This window comes from Papio anubis, chromosome 1 (assembly GCF_008728515.1).
Source record: "Papio anubis isolate 15944 chromosome 1, Panubis1.0, whole genome shotgun sequence".
In the NCBI taxonomy this organism is placed as follows: Eukaryota; Metazoa; Chordata; class Mammalia; order Primates; family Cercopithecidae; genus Papio; species Papio anubis.
The window spans coordinates 4,932,657-4,946,614 of record NC_044976.1 but is presented as its reverse complement, the minus strand read 5'-3'; the positions used below and the strand labels follow the sequence as shown (position 1 = coordinate 4,946,614).

Sequence of the window (13,958 nt, the reverse complement as noted above, 5' to 3'; positions counted from 1 at the left end):
CCCAGTGACAGCGGATTCTTCCCAGTATACAAAAATGTTTTTGAGACATAACCATCTGCCAGTTGTAGCTCCCTCTCAGCCTCATGGGGATGTTGTGATGTTAAAAACAGAACTTGGCCTCAAAATTTCAAATTTCAGAAGCCTCTTAGCTTTGCTGGGCGAGGGACTATGGCGCTAGGCTTCTCACGGGTCGGATACAGTGCTTGCAAGTTCGACCGCCAAAGGCAGTGTGGGAGTGAGTGGGAGTGCAAGTGTTTCTAAAAACAGCAACGACGTTGACCCTGGAAAAGCCCCGGCTCTCCCTAAGTGCCTGCTTGTCCTTTGCCCATGTTGCGTGGAAGCTGAGGTCCTGAAAATGCTGGGAGTGGGCCCGTCGGGAAGGAAGGAAGGACGGAACATGCTGGGTTTGTTCTGCAGGCTCCACCTCGGAATGGCAACGAGGCCACAAAGTGGCAGCGCTGGCTTCCCATCCCCTTCTGTTTTGGGGGTCGCTCCCTGAGCACCCCTTTATTGAGGTCCACCCTGAGCAGAACCTGGGGCCTCCTGAAGGCTAGAGCTGAGGCCACTGGAGTTTCTGGAGCGGTGGTCTCGGCAGACTCACCCAGGACCCCTGGCAAACCACCCTTGGCTTCGGCACTTGCAGGCCCAGCCCTGCTCGCTGCTTCCTTCCAAGGTCAGAGGCTGTGGCTCCTGGGAATCCTCTCCGTCCCCTCCTGGGGGTGAGATCTGGGAGGGAGTCTGAACTCTCCGGGCCACCTCCCTGGGCCACCTGCTTTAACTGCCAACACCGACAGACCCGCAGGAAGTGCCTGGTTGGGAAAGTTTCAGGAGAACCCAGAGGGTCCCAGGAGAATCTCTGACTACATCCTACCCAGGTCCGGGTCCTGGCCTGGCCGGCCTTGTGGTTTTTTAGAAACACTCTCGGGGCACCTGTGAACATGCAGCGTCAGTACCCGGTTCTTTTCAGCCAAGGCTTAGGTCCACATGCTAGACATTGCTAGACAGAGGGAAGCCAAGGCCCCCACGGCCAGCCCTGTTCCCTCGCTCTCCCTTCCCGGCAGCTGTCTCAGGTCCCCAAGGTCCCAGCCAGTGAAACTGCAGGCTGCCCTGCAGCGCCCCTTCCATGCAACGATGGGGAGATGGGGCTGACGGGGCAGGAGTCTCTGGCTGTCCTGAGGCAAAGACCCCTGGGCTCCCTGGAGGATCTGGGCAGAAGCAGGCTGGACAGGGCGCCCACACGAGGGAGCACCCTGCGCTTGTGCCCAAGCGTGGTATCAGTGGCCCCAGACCCAGGGACAATTAGGGGACAACTGTCCTTCACCTCCATATTTAATGCGGTTGAACAGAAGTAGGAGGACTGAATCCTTCTAGCTGCTGCCAAAACCCACAGCATCTCCTGCCGCATCACAAACAATACATGGGGGGTCAGGTGGCAGCACCAGTTGGCAGACGGGAGCCCGGGCCCAGGGAGACCGACGCTTGCCCTTGGGGTGGGTTCCTGGGGCCCTTAGCTGTGGGGAGGGCAGAGAGACCATGCGTGGCCAGAGGCCGCCCCCTGGTTTCAGCTCCTGTGGTTATTCTTTCAGGAGGAAAATGACTCCATGTTGATGGAGAGGTTTGGCCTCCTGGTGAGAGGGGACACGCAGCCAGCATGCTGTCCGAGGAGCAGCGTGCTGTGGACAGGGCAGCGTGCCAAGCCAGGTGATCTCTGCCTCCAGGAGAGACAGGAGCTTAGCAAACACAAACTATGGAGGAGCTAAGACTCGGTGGAGGGCTGCGTGTTCTGGGGTCCCTGACGGCTTTGTTCCTTGTGGAAACCTGGTCTTCCCCAACTCTTCCCATGGCACCATCCAGGGTCAAGGCTCCAGGTGGGGATCACAGCATCAGATCAAGAGGACCCCCGGCCGCCGCAGAGCTCAGCAGTGCAAGCCCAGGGGTGGGGGCCATGCACGGGAAGAAGGAGGAACGAGGGGACGGGGGGCGGAGGGCTGGGGGCGAGGGGCTCCAACACCACTTTGCTTTTCCTTCACTTGCAAGGTGTTCTCATAGGGCGCTCTTTCCCCTCTTTATGCATTTTATGGAGAAGTTTGTCATGGGGTGAAAGAATCATGTAAATAAAAATACTGTCTCATAAAATGCAGCTTGGACGCAGAAGTCAATAGTCAGGCTGGGGGCACTGTGTACCTTCTATGATGAATGTCCTTGACTTGGAGGAACTAAATGGGTCCCCTGGTGATAAAAGAAAGATTTAAAGAGACCAGAGTTGATAGCTGGGAGCACTGAGAGGAGTGGCACGACGAAGGCACAGCGGGGAGGCACAAATCACCGCGCAGAACACGCGTTTAGTTAAAAAGGAAAAAATATAACAACACACGCACGTGCGTGCTGTATATGAACAAATAAACAAAAAACACTGGAACACAACTTAATTTTCAAGTCCCTGAAGCAGCAAAGCACACACGGAAAGACACCTGTAGCAGGAGGATGGGCGAGCGGAGGGGCTGAGATCTCAGGAGTAGAAAGAATAAAAAACGCCAAAGTCACCAAAACCGATTTTCAAAGTGCTGAACGTTTCTTCTCCTCTATGTAGTAATTTATTCCCCAGAGCACAAAAGACCCCCCAAGCTTCCCAATGGGTCGTGATTGGAGAGAACACCACAGTCGGAGTCCCCACACTGCAGCTTCACTTAGCTGCAAAATAGCCGCAGGGGGGAGGGGACAGTTCCGCTGTGGCTCTGACTGGGAGGGCAGATCGGCCTGGGTCCAAAGGTGCCGGGTGCACTTGGCTGGGGGTCGGCAGCCAGAGGCTGAGCTCACCCCTACTGAGGGGAGGCCTGCCCCCTTGTCCCCCACCCTGGACCTGGCCTCCTCTCACGGCTCACCCGGGTGCCCAGCAGGACCCATGCTGGTGGTCTCTACAACCTCAGATTCAGACCTTTCGGACACCACCCAGGCCTGACCGGTGGTGCTGCCGCAGACCACTTACCTTCCATCGGGGTGTTGGGGTCCGGGCGGTTGGCAAACACCACGTCCACATACTCCAGCTGCAGTCGCTCCAGAGAAGCTTTCAGACCTGGGGGAGGACCGGGTGGGGGTATCACTGCTGTGGCTGCATCTCCACAGGCACCTGGGCCTGTCCATGCCCGGCTCGGGGAACAAGAGACGGCTAAGAGGCTCCTGGCATCTGGAAGCTTCCAGAAGCTGATGGAAGTCGTGAAATGCTACGGCAGAGGTGGGGGCACATCCCACAGGGAGTGGGGGGAGTCTCCCCTTCAGGAGGACGTCGGGGGACCACAGGCCACATGTCCTTGACTAAATGAAGGGGAAGCGCCTCCTCCCCCAGACAACATGCCCTCCTCTGAGGTCACTCTGTGTTACAACAGGGGGATCACGATATCCATCACACGTGGAGGGAGGGTTACACTGGCTGCCCATCCCATCAAAAGCAATACTGTCTGTGGCCAGGCATGGTGGCCCATGCCTGTAATCCCAGCACTCTGGGGGGCCAAGGTGGGTGGATCACTTGAGGTCAGGAGTTCAAGACCAGCCTGACCAACATAGTGAAACCCTGTCTCTACTAAAAATACAAAAAAAAAAAAAAAAAGTTAACCAGGCATGGTGGCGGGCACCTGTAATCCCAGGTATTCAGGAGGCTGAGGCAGGAGAATCGCTTGAACCCAGGAGGCGGAGGTTGCAGTGAGCCAAGATCGTGTCACTGCACTCCAGCCTGGGCGACAAGAGCAAAACTCCATCTCAAAAACAAAAACAAAAACAATGGCAATAGTGTCTAAAACGCCCAAGCCACCCGCTCGTGCTTAGAGCAGCTCAGGACACACAGCTGGCAGAGTGAAACACTGGGTTGGGGTGGGCAGGACGGGGAGCGGGTGGCTGGCCCCCTAGGTGATTTTCAATGGAATGATCTATTACCTTGAAGAAAATGAACACAGATAGGAAAGGCATGAAGACAATAAAAATACAGCAAGAGCCAGACAGCCCGGTGCCTTGCTCCGGTGCCCGCGAATGCTGAGCCCCGGGCTGTGTGGCATGCACCTTCTCCTGGGCGCTGTGGGCATCCCAGCCACCCTCGCCGGGTGCACTCTTACTGTCCCTATTGCACAGATACTGTGGCAGAGGCGTGGGGCAGGGTGCTCCCCCACTCAGCCCGTGCGGGGCCGAACCCGGATTGAAACCCAGGCTGGTCTGTGGTCTGTGCTCAGCCACCGGGCGCCCTTGTTCCCTGCAGGGTCCCCCTGTGCTGCCCGGGTGGAAAGAGAGGGTCAGGCCAGAGCACCGGGTGCCCGGGGATGGGGCCCTTGGTTGGGTAACTTGGGGGGTCAGGCTCTGTGCTGCTTTCACTTTGGCCTCCGAGGACAATCCCACAGGTGTGGGGGCCCTGAGGTGCCTGAGTGCGTCCTCACCTTCGATTATGTGCTTCCTGGACAGGCCCCGCTCCGTCTCCGCCCTGGAAAACAGGCCGACCATGTGTGATGTTGTCAGCGGTTTCGGCACCCTGGCCCCTCCCAGGAAACGTTTATGATGCAATGTTAGGCGCAAAAACGGGGTCAGCAAATGCTGTGTGGGGTCGGATTCCACTTTGGGGGTAGGTACCCGAGGCTGCAGGGCTGAACTCCCAGAGGCCCGCGGCAGGCCTGGTCACAGGGCTCAGAGGGGAGGCGGGCAGCAGCAGGGGAAAGGGGGCTTTTGGTTTTCAACCTAACCCGTGTGTTTGATTTGGACTTTTTATTTTTATTTTTTAAATTAAGAACAAATCAGGCTGGGCACAGTGGCTCATGCCTGTAATCCCAGCACTTTGGGAGGCTAAGGCAGGAGGATCACTTGAGTCCAGGAGTTCAAGACCAGCCTGGGCAACATAATGAGACCCCATATCTTATAAAAGGACAAATTAAGGCCAGGCGTGGTGGCTCACGCCTGCAATCCTAGTGCTTTGGGAAGCTGAGGTGGGCAGATTACTTGAGCTCAGGAGTTTGAGACCAGCCTGGACAACATGATGAAACCCTATCTCTACAAAATATATATATATATATATAAAAATTGCTGGGCATGGTGGCATGTGCCCGTAGAGCCAGCTACTTGAGGCAGGAGAGTCACTTGAACCAGGAGGCTGAGGCTGCAGTGAGCTGGGACTACGCCACTGTACTCCAGCCTAGGTGACAAAGTGAGACCCTGTCTCAAAAAAAAAAAAAAAAAGAAGAAAGAAAAAGGACAAATTAGTCAGGTATGGTGGCCAACATGCCTGTAGGCTGAGGTGGGAAGAGCACTCAAGCCCAGGAGTTTGAAGCTACAGTAAAGCCGCGATCGTGCCACTGCATTCCAACCTGGACGACAAAGCGAGACCGTGTCTCAAAAAAATACATAAAAATAAATAAAAAATAAAAGAAAGAAAAAATGAATCATAGTCATAATTCCTATGAGCCCAAGTGTGTCCAGCCCACAAACTACGGAGCTAGACACTTGGAGACCTGCACGGGTGACGACAGGCAGCCCAGGGAATTTGGAGTGGTTTGGGGGTTTGGGCAGTTCACAGATTTTCTGTGTTTTCCATAATTTTTATGACGTTACCATAGTGACCAGGAAAAAATAATCCATGTAAGTAAAAAGAAAAGTTAAGCGAGGTTTTTGTAAAAGGCAAACTCAGCCACAGCTACTTTTCTGGATTTGATGTCCCTTAACAGGGACGGGCACCAGGCATAGCTGGTGGCTGCAGAAATGTCAGCTCTGCCCCTGCTGGGGACAGGAAGCGGCACTGGGCCGGGGCCTGACCAGGACAGACCCCGACCACTCTCCTTTCTGAAGCAGGACTGTCCTCCCCCCACCCCGGGAGCCTTCTAGGTCAGGGGTCTCTAGGGACCGTGGGACCGTGGCTGCTGGGCCAGGGCTGGAAGCATCGCCAGCGGTTGCACCTACTTTCCGCCCCAGAAGATCTTGGTGGTGATGACGAGGCTGGACCGCCTGCGGGAAAGAAGAGAACGAAGAGGTGTGATAGGGCCTGGCCCCTGGGGGGTCCTTCATTCACGACGTCCTCATCTCTCACACAGAGGTCCTGAAAGCCCTCCCGCCTGGGAGCCCGGGGCATGAAATGGGCACTTCTCCATCATTTGATGTGTACCACGTGCCAAGCCTGGATGCGTGGGCTCCTCATGGAGCCAGGAGGCAGCCACTGAGGCAGTAACTGTGAGTCAGGCAGTGGGAGTTGGACAGTGGGGGGCCCAGTGTGACCGGAGCCCGGAGGAGATGCCTTCCGCCCAGGATGTGGGAGGGGGCCTGGCTCAGGGAATACGAGGGGTGCATGGATTTGGTCCAGGTAGAGGAAGCAGCAAGAGCCAAGGTGTGGGCCAAGGGACAGAGGTGGGCTCTGGGGGGATCTGGCAGGAGTTGAGGATGGAAAGATGAGGGTGGAAGGCAGCCAGGGAAGCTCTCTGCAACATTCCCTACAAAATGTGACGCCTGTTGCAGAAAATCTGCGTGGGACCGCCCGGTCAGGGTAACTTGGGAGGTACCTAGGGAGGGAGGGGAGGTATAGGGAGCCCAAGTGTGGCCAGGCCAATGGGATTCTGGGTTTGAGTAGCTGAGGCAGAGAACCTTGAGGATTTGGGCTTGAGCAGCGCAAAGGGAAGTAATTCGTTCTTCTGCTCTAAGCCCACAGGAGACAAATGCCCATACAAGTGGCTTTGTCCTGGTGGGATGGGGGATAATGATGGCCCCTCCCGGCCACATTTGACCTTGACCCCTCCCAGAGGAGGGAATACTCCCCACCCAGGGGGTGACAATGACCTCCTGGTTCCCCATAGCTGAGCTGCTTTCCCACCCGGGTCCCGGGCTGCTCAGGGAAGCAGCTCAGGAGGCTGGAGCAGGAGGCCTCCTTTGCCCCCGAAGCATCGGCCACAGAGCTCTGGCAGGGGCAGCGTCACCTCCAGGAAGAGAGACCACCCCACACCACCTCCATGCGCATTTGCCAAAGACATGATCAGGGGATTTGCTAATATGTGCAATTTCCTTTAATTACAGGGTGAGGAGGAATTTCTTTTGGGATTAGAGTTGCCAAAAAACAAATTTGATGGGGCAAGAGGAAGGGGTGTTAGGAATCCATGCGGGAGGGGGTGGGGGCTTCTCAACAAATGACACTGGGATTCTGAGTGGCACTGGGAGGGGAGGGAGGAGAGAGCCCAACTTTATAACTGCTTCTCATGTTTCTGAAAATAAAGAAACATTTATTAAGAAACAGGGCCCTGGGGCTTGTCAGCACCTTCAGATAAAGCTGTGTCCAGGGGTCTGGGGAGCCCCAACATGTAGGCAAGTGCTCAGCCCGACTGGTCCCAAGGTGGGTGAGGACCTTGGCCTGGGAAAGGCCCACAGGCTCCTGGGAGAGAAGGGTGGATGGCCCCCGATCTGTGACCTTTGGGCCCCATCACACCCAGGGACCGCTCCCCAGTCTATGCTGGAGGGGACCACTTCCCAGGCGAGTGTGACACGTCCTGCCCTGAGCTGGGTGGTGGGTAATTTACAGACTTGGGGCCACTGACCCTCGGGATAGCCCTGCCGGGAAGGTCCCCTACACACACCCTTACAGATGGGAACAGTGAGCTCCGGAGAGGTTGAGACGCCGCGAAGGTCTCGTGGACAAGGTGCAGGGTGGGATCCAACCCCGGGGCCCCCAGACTCTCTGAGCCACTCCCCTCTCTGGCCCCCTGGCTCCCCTGACCCTAAGTGCTTCAGCCAAAGAGGTGAAAGGGCTTTGCACCCCCATCTGTAGCAGCACCCCTCTGCTGTACCCAGGCCCGTTCTCACGCCGAGCTCTTTTTGGCCTGACACTTTGCAAGCAGGGACCCTAGTGCTCTGGGTCTCTGTGGGTGAGTTGGGACAGGCGGAGTGGGCACGCTAGGGTGGGGGTAGACAGTGTATTCAGCCTCCCTTCAACTTTTTTCTCAAGCAGAGTCACCTCCTCCTCTTGGAGAACTGAATTTTCCTCTCCACTTCCCAGCAAGAAAAATGTGAAGACTTGCAGGCCTTACAACACTGCACAATGGGCTGATGAGGCTGACCCTGGGATAGTTCGCCCACACCCACCCCAGGGACAGACCGCAGAGAGCAGGATCCTTACCTCCATCCTTTCTTCTTAATGATGTTTCCCAGTACCACTTCAGCCCTGCAAAACAAGACACCGAGATCTCATCACGGCCAAACAGAAAAATCAAACCCAGACCCACTGTGGCCACTGGCCACTTGGTTCCCTCTGTGAAAATGCCACTGGGGCCAGAGAGCCAGGCTGTTAACACCCGCCTTGGCTCAGTAGCTCATTCCAGAGAGAGAGGGCTGGCCCGAGGGGGCGGGACCAGCTGTGTTACTGCTCCCCACTAGGATGGCTGTGGCATGTTCCCCTGCAGACGCATGTCTAAGCAGTGGCGGCCCCAGCTCTCACAGAGAAGGAAGGAGCTGCTGTCGAGCTTGGCAAGGCCAGCATCCCATTTCCTAGTCAGCTGAAAATTCACAAGGGAAAATGCCTGGCAACATTAGGTGGGCAAAATTTCCACACAAGTATCTTGCTTTTTTTTTTTTTTTTGAGATAGAGTCTTGCTCTGTCACCCAAGCTGGAGTGCAGTGGCGAGATCTCGGCTCTCTGCAACCTCTGTCTCTTGGGTTCAAGAGATTCTCCTGCCTCAGCCTCCCGAGTAGCTGGGACTATAGGCACACGCCACCACGTCCAGCTAATTTTTGTATTTTTAGTAGAGATGGGGTCTCACCATGTTGGCCAGGCTGGTCTCGAACTCCTGACCTCGAGTGATCCACCCACCTTGGCCTCCCAAAGCGCTGGGACTACAGGCATGAGCCACCGTGCCCGGCCAAGTATCTTTTTTTAAAGGTAAATTATTCATCAAGTACATCTTCTGTTTTGAGAGACAATCAACATGTACTCAGGGTCAAGGGCTGGATTTCCAGCAGATGTGCATGCTTGTGTATATGTGTGTGTGTACATGGGTGCACGTGTGTGGGTGCACGTGTCCCTCTCATTTCCTGCGTTGAACGGCAGAGAGTCAGATGCTAGGTAGACCACTGTCTGTCCTGTTTGGCATCACTCCGGGTCCTGCACCAAACTCAGGCCAGCTGGGGGCATGGGCGGCCGTTGTAGCCTCGCCTGGCACTGCAGCACTGGATTAACTTTGAAGAACTTTCTGCTTGTAGCAAAATGTTTCTGAGCAAAACAACAGACGGAGAATGATCCGTACTCTGTGCTACATTCCAATTATAAAAGTGCCTGAGTCATCCACTCAGAAATAATGGGCTCTGATTTGCAAGCTGTTTAGCATGCGCTCTGAATGCTCCTCATTTATGGTCAAGACGCACAGAAAATTCACTCAGCCCTAGGCCTCTTCCTTTTATTCCTTGGTCCCTGATTTGTCAAACGAAGGATCAGGAAAGGAGGAGGAAGAGAGAAAAGCTGGCAGTGATCCCGGGGGCAGAGGAGCAGCAGACAGTGAGTTACCCAAGCCTGTGGCTTGTGGCTCTGGCTGTGAATTTGGTAGGACTCACACCTGTTCGCGGGACACAGAAATCCTGTAGCTCTCTGAGAAGTATGCAAATTAGTGTCAGAAGAAGCAGGAGGCCTCGGGAAGATAAGGGTTTGGCCTCCTGCGAGCTGCCTCTCGGCCTCCCCCGAACTCTCCAAAGCAGTTTCTTCCTGCCTATCCCTGGCACGCAGCGCCCAGGTCCCCTGTGAGGGCACTGATGGGCGTCCACCGGAGGCTCAGCTCTGAGCTGGACTGAGGGACCGCAGTGGCTGGCCCAGGAGCAGAGGGGCAGGGGATCCCACAGAAATGGCGACCCGAGGGGAAGCTGCTCCCTGACTCCCCGGCCTTCCGGCAAGTGGCTTCTGAGAGGCCCGTGGCTGCTGGAGACCCAGTGAACTTGCCCAGCTCACCAGCTCTGGGTGTCCAGTTAAACAGGGGAACATGGAAACTGCGAGTGACAGAGGACGGAGTGTGGCTGCTGTGACATGGGGTGTGCCCGGCCCCATCCATGGGGCTGCAGAGTTGCCTCCCACACGTTCTTCTGGGCAACAAAACCCAGGGCAAAGCAGGCAGCGAAGAGGTGGGGGGCTCGGGACGGGAGATGCCTCTTGGCTTGGCATCTGCACTGGGCTTTTTGACCTCAGACCCCTCTGCTGGGCTTATCTGTCTGGAAAGCGGTTCACTTTGATGGGAAGCTGCTGCCAGTCTGGAGGGGGCGGGAGGGGGCTGTGCCATCAGGAGGGCCAAAAGGGCTGCAGATGGGAGCTGGAGGCAGTTTGAGGGCCCAGCGGCAGCCCCCAGGGCTGTGTGCTCCCCAGGCTCTGGGTGGGAACTTGAGTAGGGCTCAGTTGGGTTCCCTGCTGTCGGGTGCTCTGGGCCCCACTGCAGTTGCAGGTAACCCACTAGGGCCCACAAAACAGCTGCAGGCCAAGCAGCTACGGTGCACAGCAGCCCAGGCCTGCAGCCTGCCCGGACGACAGGAACTTGGCTGGCCCCAGGCAGGAGGGGGGCAGAAGGAGGATGAAGAGAGGGCCAACAAATGATTTCACAAACAAAAGCTGACTTCTGGAAACCCAATGCAGAAGAGTGGATGATTTGATTACAGCCAGTCTTTAAAACTGAAGCCAACAGCCTGGCTGAAGAGGGCTGAGCTTTTACATAATTGAGCAGGAAAGTTCACTGCCAAGATGGGAAGTGCTCCCCACAGCACTCGGCCGGAGCCTGCCCTCCCTAGCTCTGAGGCCCTGCAGGCCCTGCAGCCCTAATTGCACTAGTGAGACATGAAATGTCAAAATGTCAGGCACATCAAGAGAGCCCAGGACAGCAGCTTAATCGTGCCTCTCACCCAGCACAGCATCTTTGGCACCGGAGGGACTGTGGTCCCCCTGGTGACTCCATGGGGAGTTTAGCAAGTAACCAGTGTCCAAGCGTTCTGCAATTCCAGCCCCGTGAAAATAATACCTCCTAAAGCCATTCAGAGTTTAAAAATGAAAGCAGGGCGCAAGGTGCATTTGTGAGCACTCTTGGGAACGTGAGTGGCAGGAATCCCTGCAGCTCCGGCTCTGCCCAGGCATTCTGCACCACTTTTTCCCACGCGAAAAGACACATACTTGCCGGCTGCGTAGACTTCTGCTGTATCGAAGAGGTTGATGCCATTATCGTAGGCCAAGGTCATGAGCTGCTCTGCCATCTGAAACGAGAAAACCAGCACTGTCCTGCCAGCCGGGAGTGGGGCTCAGAGGCTCTTGAGCACCACCCTCTTGGCCTGGGAGGCCTCCCTGTGTCTAGGCCCTGCCTCCCGGGGCCCGACAGGCTCCCCTGTGGGCTCTCTACTTGTCCTCTCCTGCCACAGGCCAGGGATGGAGGCAGCTCTCAGTAACAAACCCACTGAGAAGAATAAAGAAGGCAAAAGGAATGAAGAAACTGCCGAGGACTGTGAATTTCTTGAGAGCAGGGACCCCATCAGGTGGGGTCATCACAGGGCTTAGCACCTGTACTGGGTTGAACAGTATCCCCACAGAATTCATGTCCACTCAGAAGCTTAGAGGTGACCTCATTTGGGAATAGGGCCTTCTTGAATGTAATTAGCGAAGATGAGGTTGTACTGTGTTAGGGTGGCTCCTAAACCCCATGTGACTGGTGATTTACAAGAGAAAATGCAGACACAGAAGTCCATGAGACTATGAAGGCAGAGACCGGAGTGACACGTCTACAAGCCAAGGACTGTGGGCAACCCCCAGGAGCTGGAAGAGGCATGGGGCGGACCCTCCCCCAGAGCCTTTGCAGGGAACCTGGCCCAGCCGACACCTTGGTATCCGACCTCTGGCCTCCAGAAGGTGACAGAACATGGGTCTGTTGTTTCAGTTCCCCAGGTTTGTTACTTTGTTACAGCAGTCCTAGGAAACCAAGGCAGTCCCCAGCAGGGGCTCTGTGGACGTTGCTGGGATGAGTCCATGTCCTTAAAGCCAGGGCTGTGTATTCAGTTGTATCTCACTGAATCTTTCCCAGCACCTGCACATGAGGACTGAATTGTTATTTTTGTAGATGGAGCAACTGACACCCCACAGCTGGTGCATGGCGGGCGACATCCATTCCAGCCTCTTGGCCAGTGTTTCTCCAATGGCACATGTTCCCGGCCCCGAGCGACACTGCTGTAGTGGTGGCTGCCTCGTGGGCAAGATCGATGAATGCCTGCCTGAGCTAAACGGGCCGCCGTCCGTCAGACTTTGCTCCGTGGCTGCTGTCAGGATGCGACTGTGCTCCATGAGCAAAGAACTGGTCGTGAGGTGGGACTCATGGAGCCAGGGGAGCCCCTCTGCAAGTGACAGCTCCCTCCAAGAGGCCGGAGAGACAGGTGTCCCTGAGCTGCCGGCCCTCGGACAGGGCTGCTTCCCTCTGAGTGTCACACTTCCCCTGGTGCAGCTCAGAGCACCGGGCCTCTCTGGCAGCAAGCTGGAGTGTCGGTGAATAATTCTTAATACGCTCAAACACCGTAGGACAGAAAACCCGCCAGGGGCAGCTTCACAGGGCTGCGTCTCTCCTTTCTGAGCTCAGAAGCCCTCGTGGCCAGGAGGTGTGGAGAGTGAGGACAGTGTCCTGTGAGGATCGCGGGGTAGCCACCACTGGGGGGCACCCATGGGAGAAGGCCCATGCCCAATGCTGCGCGTGGGAAGGCGGGCCTGGTGCTAGAGATCTGCCAGCTTCTCAGGAGAAGCCAGAAAGGCCGCATGTTTGTGGGTGGGGGGTGTATGGAAATCTGGCCGGCAGCCTGGCGACGTTGGCAGTCATCCCCAAACATCTCAGACACTGAAATGCACGCAGCCAAAGCTGAGCCCCAGTGAGTTAGCGGCTGTGATTTGAGTCAGGAAGCCCAGGGGTGGAGGCCGTCGGTTTTCAGGACCCACCTGCTGGGGCTCCATTGCTGTCTTCCTGCTGCAGCTCAGCTGCCCTGAGGTATCAAATGCATCCATGCAGCAAATGCATCCACTGCCAGAGGGATCTGCTTCTGCCCCTCCAGCCTCCTCCTCCCGGATGTAGCCACTGAGGGAGCGCCCAGGAATCTGTCCCCACCTCTAGCACTTTGCTTCCCAGCCCCAGGGCTCCAGCAGGGACAGAGGGGCGGCTTGTTCACCTGCTCACTGCTTCCTCCTCGTCTTCCTCCTGACTCTTCCTGGATGCCTCCCACAACCAGGCCCAGGAGGAGAGAGCCCAGGAGGGCACGGTGCGCCGGGCTCCGACGGGGCTAAGCCTGTGGTTAGGGCACTCGCGCTCCTGCCAGGGCTTCTCAGAGGAGGGGACCCAGGGCTCCGTTTGCCGTTTTTGTATTTCAGACACGTGTATTTTCTTCTCCCCCATCTTTCTTCCAGGAGGGCTGGCACACTACCCATATGTTTCTGCACTTTGATTTTTTCACTCACAATACGTCCTAGAAACCAATCCACACCTGCTCATGAAGATCCCTTTCATTCTTTTTGTTTAATTAAAACATTACTGCATTTATCAAAGAGAATTTTTAAAGTTGTGGTAAAATACATATAATGAAATTTACTATTTTAACCTTTTTCAAGCGTAGTTCAGTGCCAGTAAGTACATTCGCATAGTTGTGTAATCATCACCACTATCCATCTCCCTGTCATGTTCCTAAACTGAAACTCTGTACCCATTGAACAGTAACTCCCTGTCCCTGCTCCCTGCCCCCAGTCCCAGCACCCACCATTCTCTGGTATTTATGAATTTAACTACTCTAGGAACCTTAGACAAATGCAGTCACACCCTCTGTCCTTTTTGTGGCTTGTTTCAATGAGCGTAATGTCCTCAAGGTTCAACATTCATCCAAGGGGTAGCACGTGTCCAGAATGTCCAAGACTGGGTGTTTTTTTTTTTTTTTTTTGGAGATGGAGTCTCATTTTGTTGCCCAGGCTGGAGTGCAGTGGC

General features: G+C 55.7%; 1 protein-coding gene across 10 annotated transcripts in view; it reads right to left on the bottom strand.

Moving 5' to 3' along the window:
• KCNAB2 (potassium voltage-gated channel subfamily A regulatory beta subunit 2) overlaps positions 1-13,958 on the bottom strand; it is a 109,759-nt gene that overhangs the window by 8,386 nt on the left and 87,415 nt on the right. For 9 of the 10 annotated variants that reach the window (XM_017956675.3, XM_017956671.3, XM_017956677.3 and 6 more), the window contains 5 exons: positions 11,135-11,214; positions 8,120-8,164; positions 5,926-5,970; positions 4,419-4,462; positions 2,987-3,073 (listed from right to left, as the gene is read on the bottom strand). In XM_017956675.3, the coding sequence (XP_017812164.1) occupies positions 2,987-3,073; positions 4,419-4,462; positions 5,926-5,970; positions 8,120-8,164; positions 11,135-11,214 (301 nt within the window). Of the gene's footprint in view, positions 1-2,184; positions 2,230-2,986; positions 3,074-4,418; positions 4,463-5,925; positions 5,971-8,119; positions 8,165-11,134; positions 11,215-13,958 lie in introns of all 10 variants that reach the window. The other variant, XM_021935505.2, reaches the window with a different exon arrangement.